This window comes from Anopheles nili, chromosome 2 (assembly GCF_943737925.1).
Source record: "Anopheles nili chromosome 2, idAnoNiliSN_F5_01, whole genome shotgun sequence".
Lineage (NCBI taxonomy): Eukaryota > Metazoa > Arthropoda > Insecta > Diptera > Culicidae > Anopheles > Anopheles nili.
Window position 1 is genome coordinate 63,822,479 of NC_071291.1, and position 26,628 is coordinate 63,849,106.

Genomic DNA, 26,628 nt, shown 5'->3' on the forward strand with positions numbered 1-26,628 from the left:
AAAAATCGAACGAGCTGCGCTGTTTCGTTTTTAGCTTCGTCGTATAATATAGATATATATATTTATTGGCTGAAGTTGACTGGAGATCTTTGATTCGATATAAATACAACAGACTACAACATCCAAGGGTGAATTAAAAACCATAATGAGCCACGGGCTTCGATCTGGTGGCACAAACCGAAGGCTTAATCCGCAAAAACCCAGACCTAATGCAATAAATAACAAACACCCTATGATTAACTTCGGAAAGTGGAATATGGAATATGCGTAGGATATATGCGGCCTTGTATTGGGGCCATGTTAACGTTTCGCGCGTTGCATCCTGGCCGGCCTACTCTGTTGCTGCCAGCGTGTTTTCGTTGAAGCATCGTTTAAAATTCTATCCTTCCACGCGGTTCGCAGAAAGCGGCGAATATGTTAAAATACCATCCATCACAACATCCACGCAAACGAATGCGCGCCCTCGCACGTCCAGTTGAGACAAACAGTTACATCTACATTGATCTACTGCCGGCAATCCGGCCACCGAACGTTTTTGTTTTGGCAATGCGGGATGTGCCTTCTGCCTGCAGCGGTAGCATATTTGAGCTAATAAATATAGACAGCGTTATCGAGGCAGCGGGCTCGAGTCGTTGCGTATCTGGAAATACTGCTGGTTGCTGAAACCCGTTACGCAAATGCTTCTACTTTCTTCCAGCGGGATTTTGAGCCTCTCACGCGCGATGAGAGCGAAAACTAGCGACAGTCCCCGGCGGACGGTACACACCTAGTCGCGGGTTTAAGTTTTTCGCTTGTGATCCCGCTGCTGCTCGGGAATTTCTTCCTGCAGCTCCATTATGTGGTCCACGGGCACGGGGCGACCATCCTCGCCGATCTTGCACGGTTGTATCAAACCCTGGCGTTGGAGTTTTTCCATCAGCTTCACCAGCTCCATCGCTTCGTACTCCTTCTGCTCCTCCGACATGCCCTCCAAGGGATCCGGTTTCGGTGGTTCGTAACACCCGACCACCGGATTGATTGCGTGCTGGATCTGTTTGTACTCCTCCGTATCGCTGTCCTCGCTGTCGGACGAATACTGCTCGCCCCCGTTGCCAGTGCGACCGCCAAGTAACCCACGGTTGGCAAACAACCCGGCCGCATTACCGTACCCGGTGTACTTGATCATGCGGCCCACGTTCTCTTTGCACAGCACGAACAGCAACTCCGCCGAAAGGTCGGCAATTTGTCTGGTGCTGGTCAGCAAGGCGCACAGATAGTTCCGGAGCTCCTTGCCTACCTCGGGTCGATCACGCACGTCCCGAAGCGGTGGCAGAATGATCGAACGCACGAACCGACGATGAACGCCATCCGATCGGACCGCTTTAATCAGCACGGTTAATATCGGGGAGAGCATTTCGTACTGGTCGGACTTTTTCTCCGCTTTTTGGAAGTTTTTGCGCATAAACTCAACCAACACGTGCAGCACGTACACGTTCTTGTGCTCGAACGGTACGGTACCGGCGCATTCGCCAGCCGAACCATCGTGCTTGGCATGCAACGATGAGACGAGCTCACCGTAACAGCTGACCGGTACGCTAGTGAGCAGGTTCACGATGTTGGAATGCAACGATACGATCTTGTCGCGGTTAAGCGTACGATAGAAGAACAGATCGTGCAGCACGGTCACCAAACGGTGATACTGAGACGCTTCTTCCTCCTCCGGCACGAGATTGTCCGAATTGCGAACCGTCAGATTGAAGAGCACCTTCAGCACCTCGTTGATAAGCTCTACGTCTTTGTCCTGGTGGGAAGAAAGCAACCGTTAGAGGGATCATAGGGACATGATCGGGACATGATGAACATACACTAAACTCCTTGAACGTTGCCGCCTGGCTCATAAAGAGATCCAACGTTTCGACAAGATACACCAGCCCGTGCAGTTGATCGCGTACTTTGGTTCGTATATCACAATTGATAGCCGTTAGCAGGAACAGCAGCTTCATATCGAAATACTTGATATCGTATCCAAACGGCGCTTCCCTGGAAAAGCAAGCATATATTGTATTGCGAAAAAAATCGAGAAAAGACAGCGCAAAAGCACACTCACTTGTACATCTTGACCCGTCTGATGATGCCCTCGGTGGAGGTATTATTGAGACACATTTCCTGACACTTGGGGCTCTGGAATATCATGTTGCTGAGGCATTTTAGGGCTTCCACACGGACCTCTTCCGTCGCGTCGCACCCTTCCGGTGGTCCTATACCACCCAGCAGCAGCAGACACTCCAGCTGCTCCATGGTAACGGTATCGTTCAGATACGTCTTGTCGCGGCTGAGGACTTTGATGGCCATCAGGCAATCGACGCGATGCGGCATTCCGGGATCCGCCAGGTACTCGAAGAGCTTCATCCAGATCGGCACCCATTGTCCCGTGTTGGTGAAGTGCGTGAAGTTGAACACCTGGGAATTCTGCGTTCCGAAGGAGGGCGAACGGTTTGATTAGTAATGACCCAAAGGGAATTGTGCAACATCCCCACCCGGGAATAACCTCCCTTACCTGTTTGTTGAATTTCTCCAACGCTTCCTTCACGCGAGCGTAATCACCGCTCAGGAGACACGCTAAACTGTCCGCGTCCATGACCAACGTGGCGGTATGCTTTCACTGGTGCGGACTGAACTATGGCTAGGTTAACTCTCGACACGCGTAGCTTTACAACTAAACTACGCCACCGGCCCGCGTAAATTGGATTAAGGACTGGAAGAAATTTGGTTTCCTTCTCTCGCGTTCTTGTGTCTCTTGTTTAGCATGTGGAGCGATTATGTTTGAGAACCGCGTGGTTTGCGTGATTTACGTGAACATAATCACAGACAGGACGCTTTAAAATTGGCACGCGACCATCCTGGAACCATACTGATCGCTCCTGTTAGAACGCACTGTTCCTTAATACGCAGTTGGTAGGCATTTCACCTTTGAGGGAGCAAAAGTTCAATAAGGAATCGACAGGACGATTTGATTTAAATCATTTGAAATTTGATAGGATAAGTTGTTGATGATGAAATGCAGATGAAACACACAGGACTGCTCTTATTTGTTGATAGTACGCCTTTGCTGGGTGCATTACTGCGGAGAGAAAAGATCAGAGCCATTACAGTCATCATACTTCTCTAACAACAATTTCATTTGCACGCCTGAGCCATCTTCCACTTACAATTGTAATGCACGCAACGGAAAACGACTACAATTCACATTTATTTGTAAAAATTGGCAAAGTTTTGCTCTGCAGTCTCTTTAATTTTTAGTAAACAAATATTCACACACGCACCATTCGTTGACGCACAGCTTGACATAATGAGACTAAAACTCATGTGGATTCAAAAATTCTCCGCTGTCAACAGGAAAGCCGTTGAATATTCTATTTTTAAATACACTACAATATATTCTTTATTTTGTATAAAACACTGTAAGTACCTAAATGTATATCAGTTACATTTAGAGCGTTTGTTTGAATGACTATTCGAGAATATGTAGACGATGTTGGGGTAAGAAACACAACTTTTACAAAAACACGTGTTCAGTGCAATATTTTTCAAAAATATGTTCCATGCATTTTTTTTATGGAACTAAACACGCATCTATCTATAAACGGAACGGAAACCTCAAATAATTTTGAAGTTTTTGTAATGTATTCTATTGAGTCAAGTTATTGGCTATTATATGTTGTTAAGGTTGTTGGGCAGTGGATTACAATTAGCATACATATTTTTGAATGTCATTGCCACCGTGAGATTGAATTTTCATGATTAGAAAAGCTATTTTTAAAACTATGCCATAACATTAAACGATATTCAATGCACAATCTACAAGATCAAATGCTTGATACATTCATTTACATATTTTTACTTCCATATGATTTCGACTTTACGGCCTCTCGTTCGTCCCGATGACGTGTTCTCATTGTTGCTTGAATTGGGAAAGAAGAATCGAAAAGACGTCATATGGTCGCAGCTTTACGCAAATAAGTTATCAATTCTTCGGAAAACAGGTTTGGTTTTAAACCCCCAAAACAGCTATAACAAGTCGAACGTCACGGAGGCGAAATCAGAACTTGTTTTTTGTTCTGCAAAGTTACTCCAACGCATTAGTTATCGAACGTTTCGTATCGCTTATGCTCACGATTGGGAAGATGAAGTATCAGAAGTTGGAACAGAAAAGAAGCAAAAGCGATGCCGTTATAGTCAAGTTATGGGCACAAAGCAAGTTTGAACATGGGCAAACGTGCTAGATGATAAGTCCTTTCCAGTTAAGAAACGCAGCACGAGACTATTGATTTTTTTTTCTCAACCATTTCCTTTCCTTAACAGATAAGTTTTCAAAGCGTATGCGTGACACACCCTGCGTAAAAATGCAACGATGTATCCTTACAGCTTAGATTACTTTGCAGTATGTGTCAAAAATGCATCCTTTACACTTGCACGCTCAAGGGGGCGCATGAAAGTGTGAGTGTAAAGGATGTTGCTTGTACACCGAAAACTAGAGAGTAGAAGATAAGAAAAAGAAACGTTGAATAAATGCAGTGGGAAATGCATCAAAACAAGGAGTTTGCACAAACGCTCAAATAATAGAGGACAACAGTTGAAAACGGTCAGCTTCACGAGCGGATGAACGGTTTCGAAGTAGTTGAGTGACGAATTTAAGTATTTTGAAATTTAAATCCATTGTTCAGTGAATTAGTTAAATATCTCGCAGTTGTAAGGTAATTCGGTGGTATTTCATATAGAATTAGATTTAATTTAAAGTGATTGATCTTTTCTTCGCCGTGCTATTTAAAAAGTGCAACAAGCCAAACCATTACACTTTCTTGAATAGTTTTATATTGGAACTAATCTCCAACTGCATTTATTTATTCCACTCCAACCACGTGATGACAAAGTTCTTTACGCATGACAAAAAGCGCGGTTTGTTTCTTTGATTCGTCAATTTTATACGCGATCGATCAGCATGAGGTGGCGCATGCGTCAGGTACTTCCATGAAATGATCATTTGAAGCTTTACCGACGTGTAAATGAAACATCAATCAGTAACCATCGCTTGTCTCAGGCAGTGATCAGATAATTGATCGTGTCGAATCGTGTGCGCGAACATTCGATGCTGCTACTCGTCTATTATGACGAGAGAGCTTTCATTATGCTGCGTAAAACAAACAACGATGACCGTGTGTTTTATTTTCTTCCTATGCTGTCCCGCAGTGCGTGAATCAACAGGAACCATTGCACGGTGAAACAGCGTTCCGTTGGTGTTTCCATTTTTATTGGTGTTTCCCGTTGAAAGTACCCCTTTCTTCCCGAACAATCATGCACGATTGGAGAGCACTTCGAGTGCACGTCTGGTGTTAGGTTATGTATCGTTTTTGCTGCAGTTCTTTTTGTTTGCCGAAGTCATCATTTCAAAAACCATCAGGTGAAATTATTGCAATTTTAATTAGCTTCCCAAGTTCTCAGCCAGGAATATCGGCTAATCGCACCCCTTTTTCGACCTTCGCTGGCGCGGAACCAAAATCCCCAACGAAATCTACGCATACAGCCCCGAAAAGGCGTCGCGTGGTTCGGTTGCGTTGCGTTTTCGCGCGCACCCTCGGTCGCCTCGTGTGGTCGCCATGTGCGCGGTTCTCTCTCGCGAGAGTGAGAGCGATAACGCGCAACCAGACCGCGATTTAGTTCGCATTCAACAAGTGCGGGAAGCGGTTGCGATCAGCCCTTGCAAGCGATCGGTTTCCGTTTGGGAAACCTGCCAACTGAAAACGCGCCACCCTCACATCGTCTAGTTCCTAGTTTCGCTCGGTTAGTGTTTTTACTGGCGGGTTGTTAGTATTTTTAAAACCATATTTACAAATCGTGCCGCAAGGTTCTAGCATGCGCGGACCTGCTGGGATTAGAAATAGAGGGCGAGCAGGCTAATGACCCCGGACTGGTGTAGGTGGAAATAGTTGGGCTGGGTGGTTTGGTTTTGGTGCTCTCTAAAACATCTAGCAAAAGGGATGCAAAACGTTCCCGATTTGGGAGGACGACATCGCTAGCGACGTGTTTCAAAAATAGAACAGTGAAAAGAAGTAGAAGGTGCTCATAGTTTCTCGTTCGAAATCAGTGAAATATCTACTCAAGTGTCCCTCAAAAGTTGATTCGAATACATATTTTCATTAACTCCCCAATCAACCCTTGTTTTAAGCGCTCTGTTTTAGCAGGTAATGTGCTTTTTTACTGTGTCGTGCTAGACTGCCTTTGTTCAGCGATAAGCCCGCGGTGAGAAAGAGTGTGTGAGAAAGAGGGTTTAATCTTACATATCATCGATCATAAGTAGCGCGATAAGGTTGTACCGCTGGCCGGTTGTTATGCGCGAAACGATGCTTTATTGTTTGTGGTTGGCGTTTATTTGCGGTGTTGAAAAAAAAACCGACCTTACAGACACGCGCCAGACGAACAGCCACGATGTTCCATCACAGCGGTTTGAAAATGGCGACCTGTGGGATTATCTATCTGGGGTTGATAAATATAACCCGTTGTCCTTGTTGCTAACGGGAGGGCTTTTTGGTGAGCTTTTTTTTTTTTGAGAGAACTGCTGTTTTCAACAAACGTGTTTCGTGAAGATAGTTAATTTAGTGACCACTCAGTAGTTAAATAACACCACTTATTTTTCAAGTGTTTAAAAGTGAGTTTACGAACCAAAGTGTTCCACATTCCGCCTCCCGTGAAAACAGATCGCTTGCTCAATTCAGAACATCCACACCCTCGGGGCGAAAAGCTTTCGCAACCCCGGTGCCACTCAACTGGAAGCGGATCCGTTCCGGAAGAGCAAACCCCAATGCGCCCGATTTATGTACACTTACCGGCGTTCGACCGTTCGACTCGCTTCCGGCGGGGGGCAGGGCCTCCGGCAGAAACGGGTGGCCAAATTTTCGGCTCACCAAGTGTGCAACAGTTTGTTGACCACAGATCGGCGGCCTCAGAACATTTGTACGCAGCGAAAGTGCTTATGCCGCGGTTACACTGCACCGTTTTGGCTCGGTTCGTTCGACCAACCCCGGAGGGCTACTTATCCGAAAAGGGCGAGAGGGCTAATCGGTGGGAATAGGGAGGTCGGTGCGATGATAAATCATGCGCGCTAATTGAGTTGCGAATTAGAGGTGCATCGGCGGGGGCATTGTGGGCACCGTGGGGATGGAATAATGATAGCACCCTCCTTTTCAAGCAACGTTTCGCACTCGAAAGCGATAAGCGACCGTTGATTAGAGGCAGGTTCCTACCAAACCGCGTGGTAATACGTTTGATGGACGTTTAATTTCGCTTTAAAATAGAGCAGGGAGAATACATTTGTTTAACATATCAACCCTCAATCGAATGCTGACGGTGGATTAACCCTTTTTTGGCTCGCTGTCTGTCAATCACGTTTGCGGGAAGGCTTATTTTATCATCAACAAACCAGCCACAATGTGACCTCGCGAGTGGGTTGGAATTATCTTTAAACACACGCTAATTTGCGTAATTTGCTATCCGGTCTTAAATTCGAGGCCTTCCCCCATCTTTTTGTTAAACCGCGAGAAATTGCAAATGTTTATCCGCTTGATTGGAGCGCCCACTTTGTGCCACTCTTCGCCCCACCATTATCGATCACCGATCGAGCGATCGAGAAGAAGCTCCAAAACGGGTCTCTTTCGTGACCAAAAACAAAACAACAAATAAAAAAAAACAAAACGAGCCACTTCACCTTGACCTCCTCTCGTGGGCCGGGCGCATACAAATTTCCTTTCCGAGGACGCCGCAACCCCCACGAGCCCCCAGCAGTCCACGCCCTCTCGCATTTCCACCGACGTTTATGGAAAAGTCATTGACACTGGGGCCAAGGGATGCGTGGTGGACGACGTACGTCGCATGCACAAACATGCAGCAACCTTGGGCGGATTACGGCGACGTGCCTTACCCGGATTGACCCGATTTTTGACTGGCTTGGTGGCGCACTTACCGCATTTCGAAAGACTCAAGGGTGGCGTAACGGCGAAGAAAGGGATGATTAATTTACGATAATTTATCACCCTGCGGTGGCTGATGTTCGCGAGCTGCTGGTGTAATTTACCAATTAGCCAGCTAAAGGACCCACAGGACGTAAAATTTGATGGGTTAAGTTTATCATGCCATATGATCGAGTACAGTAGAGGGTTCGAAGATCAAATTAATATTTATTTGATGTAAAAAAATCGTTCACTTACAAAAAGAAGAAGTCAATTTTTATCTCATTTTAATAGCAAAAATGTCTAGTCACAACTATGGTCTTAAAAATGGGCATAAAACATGCTAAATTTTTTGTTGTATTCGCTAGTGTTAACACGCCTCCAAACAATGGCCGCTTTCAATGGCTCCGCACGGTTGGTTGCAATAAAATTGTCATTTTTTGTAGCACAAAAGCCTACTTAGCACCGCGCTAAACCGCCATCTCATCGCAACGCCTGCTGAAAGTGAGGGTAAACCGTCAACCCAAGCCAATTACCCGCTGGCAAAACTCACCGTGGCGTTTTAAATTGATGTCCGAATATCGTCGCACGTGCTGCTCGCGAGAGTGAATCGAAACACGAATTACATTGTGCCATTTACGATACGGCAATAAGGCGCAATAGGGTTGCTGTCGCTTCGAGCAAGGGATCGTGGAACGATCGTTCGCTAGCAAACGAGCTAAGCAAACTAGATCGAATTTGCGAATTGAAACCACGCATCCGATCGATGGTTTCGACGAGCAAAAAAATGGTTCTTGCATTGATGATCGCCATCCCCTCGTTGAGAGGGAAGATGGTTCCAGGTTAATAGGGTCAGCTTATGCAACGGCTCCGGTACAAGGTTGATTGAGACCGGGGGGTTTGTTTTGTCGTCCGATCGGTGATGGACAAATCGAAACAAAAACGTGCATTGAATTTTATGTGCCACTCAGGTGAGTGGGAGATTATTGCAGACATTTAACCGACGTTCGAGCGCACACGACACGTTCGGATTCGATGCGCGATGAAAGGGATAGTTCTGAGGTTTTTAGCAATGCCAGCTAGGTTGTAAATAACTGGTTTTTTTGCTGTGAATATTTCACCCAATGACGCATTTTGAACCAAGCAGCAGCGCTATATTTTTATTATAAATTTCTATCTGGCATTACTGCCCAAAAATGAGCAATAATTCATACGGCTGTCAATGAATAGGTGCATAATTTATTTGGAATAGAGTCACGGATTTATTTGAAATGGAAATTTTCCAAGAATTTATAGTTTTTAATTTAACATGACGTTGAAGGATTCCGTTAAAAATTTTCCTTTAAATCCTTAAATCGACAAACAATTCGTAAAGGTATAGATAATGATAATTAAATATTCTTTCTTAAATTAATGGGGCTTGATAAATAACCACAAACCTTAAATTATCAAATTAAATATAATTATCAACAAATTGCACACAAAAGAACAGCTTTACACGAGCCAAAAACAAGAACAACCTCCCCCTAGAGGTTGACGAGCTTGATCCGGCTCATTATATGAGCCCATCTCGCACGTTTAAGATAACGCCAAGCACTTAAGCCTTCCCATGGCCAAATGACACAGTTTGCATAAGTAATCGCGCCCGCCACATGGCCCCACGATTTAAACCACCTCTTTGGGTGGGTCTCATCACCACGCCAACGGAAGATCACCCAACAGCAAACCACTTCCCACGGCATCCTCCAAAGAACACGACCCGCTTTATCTGCCCTTTTATTGGGTGCAATTTAGCTTTATCAACGGATTCGTCAATGCCGCGCGCGCACAAAAAAAAAGATGGCAATAGTTTTCCGAGTGTGTGAGTCTGCGGGTGCGAGAGTTTCCGTTCGCTTGCGTGCTGCTTCAATGCATCTTGCGGGCAAGCTTCTCCACGCCAAGCCAAGGATAAACACTGCGCACGGCACGCGGCTGACAAACACGGCGTTTGCTACGTCCTCGTTTGCTCTGTTGGGGTTGGGGTTTTGGTGTGCGATAAGGGGCGGTTCAGAATTTAGTTTCCAACTCGGTAACTTAATTCCGCACTCGTGGAAGGTGAAAGCCTCCCTCAGCCAGGACTTGGTTGCTAATGAGTTGCGGGGTCGGTCGGTGAGGGTGTCACAGTTTGTCGGGGGAAGCTCGGCTCTCGAGTGTGTGAGAGAAGCAAAATGTTATTGCTAAAACTTTCGCCCAACTCTGTGCCCGCATTGGCAATGCTTTAAATTATGCATAATGTCGATGATGATCATGTTTGCTTCGGTGAGTGTTTCTACTTGCTCGTTGTGCTAGTTTTCGCTATAATCCTGCCACGAGTGAGAGAGAGAGAGAAAAAGGAGGTCCTTTTGATGAGCGACTTTTATTCGAAGGCTGCTTCTAAGCCAACGCGCGTACAGCTCGACATTCCGCCTAAAGCAGATCCTAATTGAACCCGAAAGGCTCAGGCAAAAACCTTGAAAACCATCTTGCGGTGAACGTTATCACCGTGAGCTTAAGGAAAGGTGGAACATTTTCTAGCTCTTGACAGCAAGTGCCACAGCCTTTGCTAGAGCTCCGACTAGACACCCGTGCCGGTGCATGTCACACACGATTAGCGCAGTCAGTTGTACTCGCACGAAACGGGATCGCATTCATTCAATTGAGCTATTGTGGCGGAGGCTATTTGGAGTTAACAATCGCTCACAAGTCGGGGGCCGATCCATTTAGCGCCGATAATGTTGCCTCGTTGTCATAAACGATCGGTATCCGGTTGTACGATCTTGTCGAAATTAATGTCTCTACCACACGCAGGTTCACGAGGGGTGGTTCGTTTAATTTAAAAAAAAAAGAAACTCGAAAGGGTTTTTTTCATCTGCAGTTTTCCCGCCAGTAAAGAGCCGAAAAAACAATCGAACATTAATGCATGTGTTGATTTTTTGACTATGTTTCATTTTATTTTGAACTATGTTTCAGTTCATCAGCGAGACCGATTGTTTGTTCAGCAATTGCAACAGTAACAAAACATCGATAGGGGGAGGTTAACAACAACGCGAAAAAAAAAAACCGATCGACATTAAATATGCGCATAGCGAACAACAAAACCACACACACATCCATGACGGCAAGAAATAAATTTGAATCTGCTTTTGGTCGAGTACGGTGGGTGAGCTGTGTGGCACTTTGCATGTCAGGCTGTTTGGATTTGTTTTACCAGTTGCTCGATTTCATGTCTTTTTTTTGTGGGTGCAATTCTACAACGCAATCGAATGAACGCGGTGCTGTTGACGGTCGGTGTTGATTATTTATGCATTTTTTTTCCTAACCAAAAACAAAAACTCGCAACACGATGATGCAAAGCTTGTCGTGCTGGACGTCCCAAGCGGTGGTCAATGGTGGCGCATAAATAAAGCGCTTCGAATTATGCTTCACAGCGCAACGGGAATCGGATGGTTACCACGAACAACAAAAAAAAAACAGGTTTCCCGAAGGACGAGACAACCGAAATTAACAACCCATCGGAACCCCGCGGAGTAGGGCATCGCAGCGGTGCATTTTCCGGGAATAAAGCGCTGATTTGTGGTGGAATTTATCAAGCCTGCCATCGGGAACGATTGCGAAGATTAAACCGTGAGCCCTCAGGCGATGGAAGTGTGTGTGCGTTTTTTTTGTTAATTTACAAACTATCCAGCTCTCTCGATATCTTTCGGGTTTTGATAAGCTTCCGAGCAAGGGATTATTTTATTTGAATCATTTTATTCAAGTGCTATGCGTTTTGGAATTGTATTGAAATTTTACCAATTTCGCCACATTCCAGGAAATTTTTCGTGATTAAGTTTTTGATATTTTTTCATTATTTTTCTACACAAAAGTTTCGTCGATTAGAAGATAACAGACATTTCTAAAAGGATCCTTTCTCTGTTTTTCTTTCTCTTTTTATACATATCTCTTTCTCTTGTTAACTACATCACGCATCAATTTTATCTCTGGATTGATAACTTAATCAGCCATTCTTACTCCCCTTTTAATGTTCGTCCTTTTTTGTGACTTTTAAACCAATGTAATAAAATATGTATAATTCAACCAATGATAGCGCTCGTAATGCTTCATTATCCTTACATTTTCCATTCTTTCTTCTTGCGCATAAGCACTCGTACTTTAATTCACATGCTAAAGGAACGATTTTGAAATATTTCATCTGCAGATCTAATGACGTGGTGCCAGAATAGTGACTGCAGTTTAAGTCAATTGGAGTTCTGAAGTGAACCGCGAGAACCTAAACACCCACACGATGCCGATGAAGGAGTGGATCTATCGGTTGCAACCGGTGCAGCTGTACATCGTCCTGGCGCTCTCGTTCGTCTACTTCCTCGTGCAGTTGTTCCTGAGCCACGTGTCACACTCGCTGGTTCTGCTCGTCGCCTCGTACCACATGCTCTGCAACATCATCGCCCTCACGGGATGCATACTGACGATTAAGGTGAGCCTCGCAAACACCAGCCCGCGTGAGTGTGTTACATGACATTAGCTGCACGGGGGAGGACATTAAAATTGCCGATTCAGTGCGACCGATAAGCGGGCCCCGGGTGTTGATGAGCGGCGCATTAGAAATGAAGGCAGCGTTTGCAGCGTTTTCCCGCCGCGCAATGCAGCGATGCGTTGGGTGGAATAATTAATGCGTACCAATCGGAACCGGTCCCCCGTGGTTTGTGGTTGGCATTTGCAAAACATCGCGCCGTGCGCGGATAATCACAATGTAAACGCGCGGGAGGCCGTTCACGCGACTGAAAAAGGGTGAGAAAAAAAAAACCAACGCGTAAGCGATCTACTCGCTCTGCATCTGCTTCCAAATCGCCCTTCTACCAACGGGCTTAGTAGTTACCTTTAGTTTTTTTTTTACCAACGACTGGAACTGCCCTTGCCCGGGCGGGAAAATTACCGGCAAACTTTCGCTTTTTCATACCGCAAGCACGACCACGCGGCCATGCATTTTGCGATCCTCACGCCTCCCTTTCGGGCGCGTGCCATTTGTTTTGCCGTTTGTCGACTCATAATTGAGCGTACCGCAGGCAGGTGGGATGTGGCCGTCCATTTTCCTTTACGCGCACCACCCATTGCAGTAGGCGACCGCATTACTTGCGTACGGTGCGTGCGGTTTGAGCCATTGGTTTGTTCTTGTTTTTTTTTTCACGCGCGCGCGTTTGCTTTTGTTTCGCCTCGTTTTCCAGTGCACTGGAGCCCGGGGAAGTAGTGCACCCATTATTAGCGCCACGGGGTGGGCTTTTGTACCGCTTATCAACCGGAGCCTGTAAATTCCGCACCGCATCGGAATTGAAAGTGGCACAAAAAGGGTACGGGAACAAAAAAAAAACATTTCCCAAACGCGTGAGTGGTGCAGGCTGATAAAGGCTTGCTCATTTGTAGTTTATGTGTTATGCAACGATTTCCATCGAATTGTATTGACAGTTTTCCACGTGCGAAAGTGATCGGTATTTTATACTCTTTTCTAGTGGTGTAGGATTAATTCTGTGAAGTGGTTTCCTATATTTCTGCATACTTTTAAATGCCTTCTTACTCGCCTTGAAACACATTTATCAATCCACTAGACTGGCCACGTTACGATATCAGCAGTACTGCGATAAGAGCCGGCCTAGATTAAGAATTATGGCCAGAATATTATGGGATCATTGCAATAATTCAATTGAATTGACTCTCATGCGGCTTATCTGGTTATCTTGTAATAAGCTGATTTGTTGAAGCGTAAATGATACTTGTTCTCGACATTTGAGAAGGTTCACTGACTGGTGAATGGCCCATAATCCTCAACGCAGATCACAAAAGCAACGTGAATCAACTACTTAGAAAACATAATGACAACCTTTTTTAGGTGACATTTGATTCAAGCAACAGTGCATGCTGGGAAGTAGTCTTCCACAAAGTTATCTTGTCGCCAAATCATCGATCGCTTGCTTGCAAAAAACCATCAGCTAATCAGCCACAATTGGCATTGGTGTTATACAATCAGTAAAATGATGCATGCAGCTCCAGCATGCGTGGTGTTAATCGGTCTTGAGCGCTCTTTAGGGATAGATATCGCGAGGTTACACAACACCATTACGAGGCCAATTGGAATCTCCCAGTCTAGCTAATCGTCTATTGTCTCGCCCTGCTTAGGCATGATAATGGCGCCTTCCGTAATCGTAGATCCCCAGCTCGTACACACGTGTCAATTAATTGATTTGATTTTAACTTCCTTCACGTCGTGTCGTTTGCTTACCTTCACAGAAAAGTGCCATACCGTCGGAGCAACCTGACTGTTCGTTGAAGCAGAACGCTCGTTCGGTTTCGCAGCAACTTGCCGGTGATGGAGTGGAAAAGTTCGCCGAAGTATCGCTAGCCGGACAGGACACTGCCGATGGCAGTAGGGCGAGCTCGGGTGAAGAACAGGCGCTCGAGATCAAGCACAAGGTGAAGGCGAAGGCACGCCAAGCTCGCGAAAGCACGCTCAAGAACACGTTCGGTTGGACGCGCATCGACATCCTTACGATGCTGGTGGTGTGCATCTTTATGGCATCCTTTTGCTTCTCGGCGGTCGTCGAGGCACTGCAGACGCTGTCTCACATCCACCATCAGGATGCGATGCACTTTCCGGCTCATATCCTGGTGCTCGGTGCGATGGGACTTATTTTGAACGGGATTTGCTACCTTCTGATCGGAGGGTACACATATCATCAGGGAAGCTTCCTGTACATCACGCCCACCGGGAACGTGATCCTCGACGATGTCATCAGCGGAGAAGGTGTACGAAAGGGAGATCGTCGATTGTCTGGCTCACGGCGGCAGGTCACACCTTCGCAACTCCGCAAGCAATCGAAGCGGCAAAGCGTGCGTGAGCTTGTGCGAGACATTTGCAGTAAGTTGTTGGATAATGTCCTAGAGCTAAGGATGCAGTTTAATGCGTTTCTGGGCGACTTTACTCCCCAGGTACGGTTATGGTGATCGTGTGTTCTCTGATCGTGTACTACACCACAGAGGAAACGTCCAAGTTCGTGGATCCTGCACTATCAATCGTATCCTGCATCATCTTACTTACGCTGAGCTATCCATACAGTGAGTATTTAACAATTTACATGTACCGTGAACCTCCGATGAACCCTTTAAACCGGTCAATTCCACTCGTTAACAGTGAAAGAATCGGGTATGATTTTGCTTCAAACCATCCCCGGCACGATCGACATAGAAATCTTTAAGAAAACGCTCCTGGATGGCTTCCAGGATATCGTAAGCGTGCACGATCTGCACATATGGCAGTTGAGTGAAAACCAGTACGTCTCGACGGTACACGTCATCTTCGATAACCCAAAGGTAGTTTGTTTTCGCAAAGGAATGGTAGAGCCAACGACTATTACAATTTTTTTTGCTATTTTAATCAATTGCAGGTGTATCTTAAAATCCATAACGATGTGATCGATTTCTTCCACGAGCAGGGCATTAATCAGGTAACGATTCAGCCCGAGTTTAAGACGACCTCAACGAGCCGCACCCTCGGGACGGAAATACCGAACTGTCTGATCCAGTGTCGAGCCATCGCGCAATGCGCTCCCCGCACGTGTTGTGACACGGTTGTGCTGAAGGATGCAGCTAAAACGGATGTACTGACGGAAGTCGTTGATATGCCCCGCGTCGAACCCATCGAACCGGAAACCAATGAGAAAATCCCGATGAGTTCGTTGCCAACGGCGGAATCCATTGGGGAGCCAAGCAGCAACATGGGTAAAGAAAATGAAGCTCAAGTCAACCCTCCAGTCACTTCGATTAAGGCTGAAGCTGATGATGGTGAAGTGCAGAAGCGAGTGCATGATGTGAGGCAGGAACCGAGCGGCTCAATCACAGTACAAATAAGTCCAGCTAAGACTGAATCCGTGCAGCAGCAAGCGGAAAGTGATAAGACCGTGTAAATAAGAGTATTACCGTCTGGAAGGAACTAATGTGCATAGGGGTGAGCGTTATACGTTTGAATAACTCGTCGTATCGCTTGTAGTGTAAAAACGTTGTTCATAAGATTTATGAGAGGAAGTACGATCTACGAGTTGTTCGCCACTCGATAGTGCAGTCGGTTGCCATATTGCTTATTCCAACTATTTAGAAGAATACATTGAAAGGTTTTACTTGAAAGATAGAAGTGCATTTTTGCGATAGCGTTAACATACATTTTACTCACAAAATATCATAGTAAACGATGCGAGTTCAAATAAGGTAATCGTAAATGAGCGCCGTAAACGTTTTCGAGTAGTTTGTAGTATGCTATGCAAATTGCCTACCCACCAGGCGCAAAGCGTAAAATCGCTTCGTTTGACCGCAACGTGGAAATGGTCTTATTTTCTTTACCATAAATAAATACTTGTTAATTAAAGAAATTTCACTACCATTTCTTCTCCAACAAACTAAAGCGTTAAATGTTACTACCGCCCTCGGAACGGTACCGTTCGTTAGGGCGCATTCAGCGTGCCTTTAGATTAACGTGCCATTGTGCAGCACCGCGCGTTCGGCAGCAGCCGGGAGGAATTTATTCTTCGACATTCCTGCAGCCCGTCAAACATTGCAACCGTTCGCTAAATGGCCCGTTGTGCATAATGAGATGGCTTTTGCCGCAGACCGATCACGGTGCGCAAGGGCGATGGACTAAACTTTAGAACAGATGCTCGCCTCGCTCCCTCACGGTCTGGTCTAATTGCTCAATTATGTAGCGCGCGGGTTCGGAGGGTAATTGAAAGCTTACCTTCGCCGGCAATTGGAAAACATCGCCAATGGCGTTGCGGGTTGCGAAGCTCGCTGATGGGTTCGAGAAAAGCGGCGCTAGAGCTCGTGCTCGGGAACATCCAAACTATTTCGGTTCGGTTCGCTCCCGGTGGAAGGTACGGTCGTCCGATGGCAGCGATATCGCACCCATTCCCCGGGATATTGAAGCACTGAACCAACGGAAAAGGTCTATAAATTGCCCTCCCCGTCTACTGGTACGGTGGTGTTTGCCAGACGTATCTTTATTTGGTGCAGTCTAGTGCTCACGCGATAGCACACGGACGAAGGCAACCGCACACGGCAGGATGCAACATCGCGCTGAAAGGATACCGAACGCTAACGGTTATGGTGCTGTTTTTTCGGGTGCAGCGTACAAAAAAAAGCCACGCCACAAACTAACGTGTGTACGTGTGTGTGAGTGGGTGTGAGTTTTTCCTTTTTCCTCAAGCTCATCTTCGCACACGGAATGCACCCAACGTCCGCCAGCGCTCGGGCCCTCACGGTTTGACTTTTGCGCTATGCAGCATGCCGTTTAGATGCGATCGTGCATGGATGCAATTTACCCGAAATGCAGGTGCATATGGTGCAGCAGTGGAGTCGATTTAGCCGCTCACGGTCGCGGTAACGGACTGGCAAGGTGGTCCGAAAAACGATACCGCTTCATAGAAGCGGGTATTAAAATAAGCTTTTATGGGTTTGATAGAGTTGCTTTAAGCAGTGTCTGCGACTAACTTTTCCGGTAGCGTTACGAAGCGGTTTAGCTGCTCAATAACGCCCCGGGAAAGTATTATACAGCAATTGCCTTTCAAGATGATTGGAAAACATCTCTTATTGATAACCAGAGCGAAGCTTAATGGTATATGATATTTATTTTTTCATACAGAGCAGCTTAACGGTAATGGATCCTTGATTGAACAGAAACACATAGTTAATTCAGCAGAAATTGCATCGCAGCATAATGTCATGATTTTTTTTGTGGCATCGATCCATTCATACAATCGTATTTGCAATCAAAACGCTCTGCTCGTACGGAAGATGGAGCTGTATCGGTTTTTTTTCAATCAACCTGGTCGAGATGCTTTGCCAGGATATTACGAGGAAGATTATGTTGAGTTTATAAATATATTATATGGGAGATTACATTGGATTCGTAAACCGACTTGCTTTTGCAATTAACAATGGCATGGCTGGAGAGGAGCACAATTCCTGATTTCCGGGAATTTACGATTCCATACCGTATCAAGACATTGCAAATGTTTTTCCGAGAATCGTCTGATCTGCTCTCTAGTTGTGGAGTCATGGCGATGACACGCTGGCAATGGTATCAAAATGCGAATTCTTCTTCTTGCGAATTCCATCAAAATTAGAGACGTCGTTATCATTGAATGTGATCCAGACGCGTGAAGGATATGCACGTGCTATTCTCGTATCACATAAATTAGATGGCTTGTATTGCTTCCTCATAATCGATATGAATAGGATAAACTCACCTCCAGTCTAGGACGGAAAATCAGAAGCAAGCTGTGAAGAAGGATTTCGGTGGGAATGCGAGTGGGGGATAGAAAATCCAGGAAAACCTGATCCGGGTAGCGATTAGCAGCCATTACCGGTCGCGCGTCACTACCGGCATTGTGGGTTGATGAAAAGTTTAATCGAGCACCAAATTGACATCGGTTTTGATCGTTGCGAGCGTTAAATGGTGGAGAAACTTGAACTTTTTCGATGCTGGTGGTCAACCGCTGGTGGTCCGTGGAAACCGTCGGTTCGGTGGAAACTCCCCAACAGCCGGGGTACGAAAAACACCGCCTGTCGGCAACCGAACTGTGGTGTATTAATTATTCACGTCAATTTTTGTCTCGCCCCTTTTGAAGCTGGTGGAAGATGACGAGCGAACGAGAAACAACGGACGGCCGCACGTGGTTGATCAAGTGCGTCAGGGTGCGCGGTGAATCGCGAGAGCGTGACTACCCGGGGATGGGATTTAATCAATTTTTGGGATTTCTAACGCTCTCGGCAGCAGTCAAACCGAACGGTGTGAAAGACGAAATAAAAAAAACACGGGCGAAGCTCAACCTTCGATGATGAAAGGGTCAATTAAACCGGCTCGTTGCGAACGCAATCAGGTAGGTTTTCGGAGTGCGAGCAAGCGTTCCGGTGGCATTGATAATTTTCCCCCGAACAAAAACATGCGTCCCTTAATTTTCCAACCGAAAATTCAATCAAGTAATAACTTCAGCTTCACGTTTAATCAGTCGCGAGTTCGGCTATTTCCGCATTCATTTCACGCGAGCCACAATTACCGGAATAAATCCGTCGATTGGCACACAGGCTGCGCGATAAACCGGGCTCGTTAACTCAACGGGAATGGCTTTATTGCACCATCTCGCGGATGTTAAGGTCGCTTTTTGAATGGTTTCGCGTAGGAGCATAAAGCTGTCAAGTAAAAATGATGCTGCAACACAGCCACGTTAGTACGCTGAAATCCCACAACGCATCGAAAGCCCGATCGTAGTAGGCTAGCGAGTAAATCAGCTCAGCTCCGTAATGCGACAACCGGGACGTCGATTTGGTGTCACGTGGAAAGCAAGTGTCAAACGTAAAACGACATGTCAAAAATCATAAAATCTAAAACCCCCAACGGAACGTCTGCTGGCGTGTACTAAGCGTGGTCAGATTGAACTGCGTTTTTCGCAGCAGACAAGTTTGACATCCCACTGGGACGAAAACGCGCACCGTTTTGGTTGCGCTCGTCCCGAAACCGGGGGCCAGGGATTTGGATGCTGTAAGTTTATCGAAGCAACAGATCACGTACGACGTTTATTGTCGCAGTGGGAGCGTAGCACGTATGTTCGGGCGGACAGTGTGGTAATCCACTCGTGCTGCAACAGCTCCATCCAATCAGGATGCTGTCGGAATCAGTGTCGGTTCTAATTTGCTAGGTGAAATCGAGTTTATGGCGCCAGGCATTTGCCGGATCGCTTATCGGACTTCCATCTTGCTGACGTCCAAAGGATCTGCGTACGCCGTACGTCGGGTGAACGCAACCGATGGGGTTGAGTAAGCACACCTCCCTCGGAAAAGCTCCGCTTGAGTGATTAGCATTCAATGAAGTCCGTAATTAACTGCTCCTCCACCTGTGCGCATTAATGCGTCGGGATTTATGTGCCCGCTTCTGCATTCGGCATCGTTCCAGTCGATTGAAAATTTACACGCGCACGCGAGCACAGACGCTCCATCGTACGGAGCGAATAGCTTCCGGTGGGGGGTTTTGGACGGTAAGAAAACAAATCTTTCCCACTTGCTTCCCATTACATATTCATGAAAAGGTCCTTTCCATTCGCCCGCTGCCTAATGGAGCCAGCGCTAGCAAGCACCGCACCGTATCTGGGCCACCGGGATCATGCCAGCTCGCTTGATGAAGACCGACCAGCTCCATCAATCGTCCCCAGGTGTCATTATCGTTAAGCCAGCGTCTAAGTGACAAGGGCACGCGAACGAGAAGCGGAGCTTTTCCGATAATTAAAAGCTCCCCAGCTCCCGTGGGGGACCCGTGCCAGCGTTCTAACAAGCACCTTGGCAGGGAACAGGAGGCGTAAGGATAGCCCGCGAGGGACGAGCTGAAAAATTGAATCATAAAATGAGCGTCCCACGTCGGTTGGCCTTTAAAATTGGATTACGGGTAGGGCTTTTTCGTGCTTTCTACCCACGCTCCTACGCTTAGGCGGGCGTCATTTTCACCGGCAAGCCGTGCGTTTGGCTGGGTGTTTGATCTATTATGATTATTATTGTGTTGAGCAACGTTTTGCGAAGTGAAAAACACTCGCATTAAGTGTTGCCGTTAGGGGTGCGAAAGCTCTCCGCCACAGGCATCCCACTCATTAACCCACCGGTTCGTGGAAGGTTTCCGTTTCCCTGCCGTCGTCCTTCTTAATGTTTTTTTTTCCTTTTTCGTGACCCTCAAATTGGAAGCAAAACACCGCCGGCGAGGTTTCGTTGGCGCGAAAAATAAACACGCATTTATTGCGAAACCAAAAAGTTTTCCTCGCAGAGCAAAAAGCACACACACACGCATGTGCACACACGTACGGGAACCTGCCCGGGCCCGCAGAATCGATTCCGATCGCGCCATCAATAATGATAATGAACGTGGGGATTAACGAAATATTGAGCGCACCGGATTTGCCCGCATGCCGGCGCCAAGCTCGGAAGCCCCTCGTGGATGCGGGTTGGGAAAACAAATTATTAATCATTGCTTTTCCGGCGGTTCGGCGAGAACACCCGCGTGGCAGGAACGCAGCGGCACCACGTCGCTGGGAAGGAAGCCGCTTAACGGAAAAAGGCTAAAGAAAAAGAGCCCGTAATTGGAAGATAATTGGCTGTTTTAGTTAAATTTGCTGGTTCGTTGAAGGTCGTGATTGAAGATGAACTTCTTCTCCCTTTCTTTTTTTCGCTGGCTTGACTTGGACGGGAATCGACCGCGAAGCGATTAGGAAGTGATTCAATGAAATGGCTTTAATGTTTGCGAGGCTTTCGGGCACTCGAGCGTGGGGAGCGTTGAAAGCAAACCAAACAACAAAAAATAGAGCGCATGATTAGGAAATCATACGGCGAGTGCTTTAACGGAACGGTACCGGAATGGGGTGGAATATGAGAGCCACCCCTGACGGGTGAGTTGGTTGAGAAGTGCAAACATATTCGCTTGCGGATGAAAATTATGCAACTTCTGTTTGCTTTCAGCAGCAGCGGCGTTGTTTGTTTGCGCCTGAAAGATATGCAACCGAAACGCATGCGTTGCAAAACAGGCGATAGCAAACAGGACAGCTTTCAGTTTTGCCATTAGATAAAGTGGAATGATTTATTGCGTAAGCTTCAATTAGGCCACGAGCATATGAAAATGGTTCATATTTTAATCACACTTCAATGCAAAGTTTGGTGAGCATGGGTACGGTAAAACAGGATGTATGGTAGAACCTTCTTTAAAAACTCATTACTGAAGATAGAAAGACAACACGCAAACATCGTTGCCAGCTTCGTGCTAACCGTATTAGAAGCTAAAAATAACAATCCTAAACAAATATTTAAAAGATCTCCTTTCGGTACCATCAAAGCATCCGTTGCGGATCCGCCCGGCTTTAGTCAACTTGGGTGTTTTTTTTTCGCCCTGCATTCCCCTGCTTTAACGATCCTTCTAGAGCTTGGTTCTATCGCCCCTGCTACGCTGTCTCTGAGGTCAGCATGCAGCTTAAAACTTTCGCCTCCAAAGCTGCGGTCCGAGAAGTGTGTGAGTTTGCGATTCCGTACTACTTTCCAACGCCCGCGTGTGTGGCTAAAGGGGCGATCCCAAAAAGGAGCTCCGGTGGGTTCAGTTAAAGTTTGCGTTTTGTTTTCGAGGAGGAGACAAAAACCGCAACAAATGCCAAAAAAAAAGAGAAGATACCGTACACCGTACGGCAAGCGCGCACGGATATTGGTTCGAGTTCCGGATTCGATAAACTACCGCCACCGTAATCCGCTCCTGAGTCAAAAAACCCGACCACGGGCAGTTCACGAGCCGGCCTGTGCAAGGCCCCGAGGCTTCGCTGGTCCGGATATGCGGATTTTGGGGGGAAAGCAGCCGACGGCTGGGATTGAAGGACGGTGTGAAAAATCCTTGCCCTCGTGTCGAGATCAAGGACCCCCGGAGGTGGCCGAAAGAGCGGTGGCATCACACCGAAGTGCGGGGCTTATACGCTACAGCATTCCATTTATGCCGAGGTAGTTTCGCTATCCAAGCGTGAAGTTTTTCCGACGTGCTCCAAGGTGCTTCGACGTTGGAACGACAGCCCAGCCGGTACGCCCAGTTAAGCCTTTACTTACGTTTTCTCTCTCCACTGGATCTGGCTATCGAATGGTTTTGGGTTTTTTGCTGCCGGAGGTGATCATTCGGCACCTTTGGAAACGTAAAATATGTTCGACAGTTTAAGGTTGCTTTCGGCAGCTTTGTCCGTTCTGCCGTAGATTCGAGATGCTGGAGCACGAAAATAGAGCTCCATGAGATCGACATGGGGTGGTTGGGTTTACCAAGGCGTTGGCAATTTTATTGATTCGTGAATTGTAGGATTTGCTTGTGAACCGGGTGAGATTTATTGATAAATTTTCACATGCTAATTTGGCCTGCATGAATGGCTTGAATATTTGGCGACCAGCTGGAAGTGTATGAAAAAAAAAATTAAAGCTGAACTGCTTTAAGTAGCAACAGGCTATTGAATTACTTGCAAATAGGATAATTGACAAAAAAAATAAATTGATCACATGCACACGAAATAAAATCAGCCCGTGAGCAGCTGGTGGACAAATATAATGTCCTTTCCATTCCCAAAATGATTAGGATAACTTGTCCATAAAAGCGAGCAAACCAAGAGCTCGCTACCACGCCACAACCGAAATAAAAGGAAATGATTTCTTTCATGCTTAGTGTAGAGGGGCTTCTTGCGAAACACCGACTCGAATAATGGTAATGCGCATTTTGGCGTACCATTCAATGCGCCAACCGAACCGTAATGATTCCCCGAATCGAAGACCAAAGCCACCGTCCGCCGGAATGACTATTTATAAGCCGACTGGGAACATTTCCAATATGCTTCGCTTCGCGGAAGACAATGCCGGCGGGAAAACCTCCAACTTCACTTGCATATAGCTTTGTGATGGAGAGCGCGTTCGGAGCATTCCAGGAGCAGGACACCACCGGTCAGTCAAGAACTTGCCGAAGATTCTCGATAAGCACCCGGAATGGGGGGTGGGGGGACAAAAACTTGAGCCACGCTGACAAGGACAGCGGGGGTAAACTTTTTAATAAATTTTCCACCATTCTCGAGCCAAAAGCCGAAGTGCTATTGAAATCGAACCGCACCCGAAGTGCAACCCGAGTGCAGCATTGTTGCACCGTCGACTTCCGTTGGGTTGGGGAAAAGTTTTCTTTCACTCAGCTTGAGCGGTGACTCGTGCGAAGCCAGCAGTTCAGTTGATCCTGTCATCGAGCTCATGAATTGGAAGAATTTCGATAAAACAAGTTTTCACCTCTCGCAACTCCCTGCCAGTGGTTGCTTTGTCGCAGGATCACGGCCTGAGGGCGATTCGATCCGATGCCACGGTTCATTTGGCTCGCAAAGAACATCTCTCCCTTCGGGGGCAGCGAGTTTTCCTTTTTTTTTTCTCTCTCTCCATATTTGGTACGCAATTTCGCATTCAACTGATTTCATCCGATTGATTAAATAAACAAAGCAAACAACGGCCGCTGCTGGAAAGGAAATACAAAAAATAAGTGAAGGCCCGGCAAATAATTCAGCCCACGTGCGCACACGCCTGATGAAGAGAGATTCACGGTTTTCCGTGCTGGACGCGGGAACCGATAAAGGGTGTGAGGTAAAATTAATTATCACCAATCGCCGCCGGGGTTTGTTCCGATGCACCGCAACGCACCCGTTCCCGAATGGCCTTTAGTGTGGTTGGAAGCAATTTGTTTGCGCGAAATAAAAGCAATCGGGTCGGGGAATAAAGCAGAAACCGCCACCAGCGAGCCAACGGGGTTCAAAAGTGGTTTGGATTTTATACTGTGAAGATGTGCTGATACTTCACGGGAACCAAACTTTCAAACCGAACGAGGGAGCGTTATTGCGCCAGAAATTTGTGGTGCTCAAATGATGGACGTTTCGGGGAATTGGCATGGAAAAATTGCGTGATACGGGCTGCAGCAATTTCCAAGTGGATAGTTACACAAACCTGCAAATGAAAAGCACCTTTTTTCACTTTCCCAAAACTTCCATGTGACGAAAAGCGAAAAACTCGCTTCATTCCGAGCGTAATTGAAACTGTGTGTAACATTTCATTTAGTTAGAATTCCAAACATTTCGTTGATTTGACACATTTCAAACCACGTTTGTGGTTCGAGCGAAAGGAGCTACAAAAAAAACAACGCTCCGGTTTTAGCCGAAAAACGCAGTGAGCCATGTTTTAATGATTTCTGACAAGTTTCTCCCGTAGCCGTTTCTCGTGTGTTTTATTTCAAATCATGAATCGTTTTTGCTTTCAAACATCGTTTGTATCGCTTGTAAAATCTCATTTTGACCTGTGAGAGTTCCACGACATACCTGTTCTATTAACATAATGTATTTTCAGGACCATTTCATCATGGAGTCTTGCGCTAGTCGTAATGATAATTGCATCCTACAAGCAATATGTATTTTAGATTACACTTTAAAAATTATATTATGTTGTTCTCCTAGCGTATGCTTGGAAATCCAAATTAAAACTGAAACAATTTACCCTGGCTTTGCTCATGAAATGCGCGAATATGTTTACCCGCCGGACGAATGCTCTTCGCTGTAACAGCTGCTAATTTTCATTAGAATTTTCCTCATGGCTGGACCGTTTGTCACAACTTTCGTGTCCCATTAAACGTGCCATAAAGCATTTGCTTCAATTTCATCATTAACGGTCCATCTTCATCTGCCTGGCCCTGGAGCGAATCTGTCCCCCCATGCCTCGCGAATCAGTCAAGATTAAGAACGTAATGATCTAATGACCCCTGCGGGAGCTTTAATGAGCGGCCATGATAAGCCCGATCATACGGGTGATGATGTGGCCGTACGCGCTCCACCTTCAGTAAGGAATTCAATTTCGAATTTCATCGGAACACGTGGCCTGAGCCAACCGTTCGTCCGGTGACAGCAGCCATGTGGAGTTTGTTGAGCGCCGCTAGGCGAAATGAGCTTTTAACAAACTGCACCCCAGCGGGCAATTTGTGAGTGCTTTAAGTTTGCTGCTGCTGCTGCTGCTGCTGTCCCGCTAACTTTCGGTATCGCTCGCCCTTCCTAGACACTGCCTGTAGGTGGGCGTGTTTTTTATACCTTTTTTTTGATATTTTCCTAGATACCATTTTGCTCCAACTGCCTTCGTGGAAAAAGTTGGCCTTTCTCCCCCATCCGAGTTGCTGGACATTTCCAGCAGCCAGTTCTGGTGGTCTGGTGTTCTTTTCCCCATAAGGCTGCCTCCAGCTCAGTGAGAACTATTTTTTCGATGGAGATTTTGGGGGGACGCTGCAAAACATACAATTTTTTTATTGCTAGCCGTTCGTTTTCATTTTGAAAACAGAGAAAAACCGCCCCCACCTGCAGGGATGATTGTCCCGCTGCGGGGAAGGTTCAAAAGTTTCAGAACAGAACCGTTCGTCTGGCTGGAAAATGGAAAACGATACGAAAAAAGCTCACACAACTAACTAATAACGATTCATGAGCAGCAGGCTCCAGTGTTCAATCGGGCGTAGCAGAAAGCTTGCCGTGTTTCAGTGTGAGCCAAAAATAGCGTAAAAAAAGAAAGAAATTAAACATTCATAAGTGTTAATGAGGAGCCACTTGGTCGGAATGAAGCGTCACGGATCCACTCTGTGAATTTTTGGAACTGAACGTCCTTTTTTTTGCGATCCCACGCCCAGCTGAATCAACTTGTTGCCTTTCAGCTGCCACCGGTGGGGGGCGCTTTTCAATGCGCGAAAAATCATAAAAATTAATGACGGTTTAATGAGAGCCAATGTGTTATGTCCTCTCGTTCGTACGGAGTAGTTTTTTGTTTTTTGCTTGCTCGCTCCCAGCACATTTACTCCCCGTTTGATGAGCGCTTGGTGGGGTCGGAAAAATGCTCATAACCTGCCGGTGCACCCAGATGGCGGATACAAATATCACCGATAAAATACACCGTCAGGAGCCGTGGGTATCAATTATCGATTGGTGGCACAAAAGCGCACCACACCGTTCCGTAATTGGTTGGTAATGATAGCCGTGGGTGGGACAGAAAAAAAGCGCCT

General features: G+C 46.3%; 2 protein-coding genes across 2 annotated transcripts; one reads left to right on the plus strand and one right to left on the minus strand.

Annotated features, from left to right (window-relative positions):
- Positions 1–22: 22 nt before the first annotated feature.
- Positions 23–2,617, minus strand: LOC128722085 (synembryn). The gene is made up of 4 exons (XM_053815908.1): positions 2,537–2,617; positions 2,087–2,448; positions 1,845–2,019; positions 23–1,780 (listed from the first exon to the last, which is right to left on the minus strand). Exons 1-4 carry the CDS (start codon positions 2,615–2,617, stop codon positions 779–781), a joined length of 1,620 nt encoding a protein of 539 aa, XP_053671883.1. The 3' UTR covers positions 23–778.
- Positions 2,618–12,282: 9,665 nt separating this feature from the next.
- Positions 12,283–16,396, plus strand: LOC128731935 (proton-coupled zinc antiporter SLC30A1). Its single transcript, XM_053825092.1, has 5 exons — positions 12,283–12,471; positions 14,277–14,904; positions 14,976–15,101; positions 15,178–15,356; positions 15,431–16,396. The coding sequence occupies exons 1-5, from the start codon at positions 12,283–12,285 to the stop codon at positions 15,947–15,949; spliced, it is 1,641 nt and encodes a 546-aa protein (XP_053681067.1). The 3' UTR covers positions 15,950–16,396.
- The last annotated feature ends 10,232 nt before the right edge of the window (positions 16,397–26,628 follow it).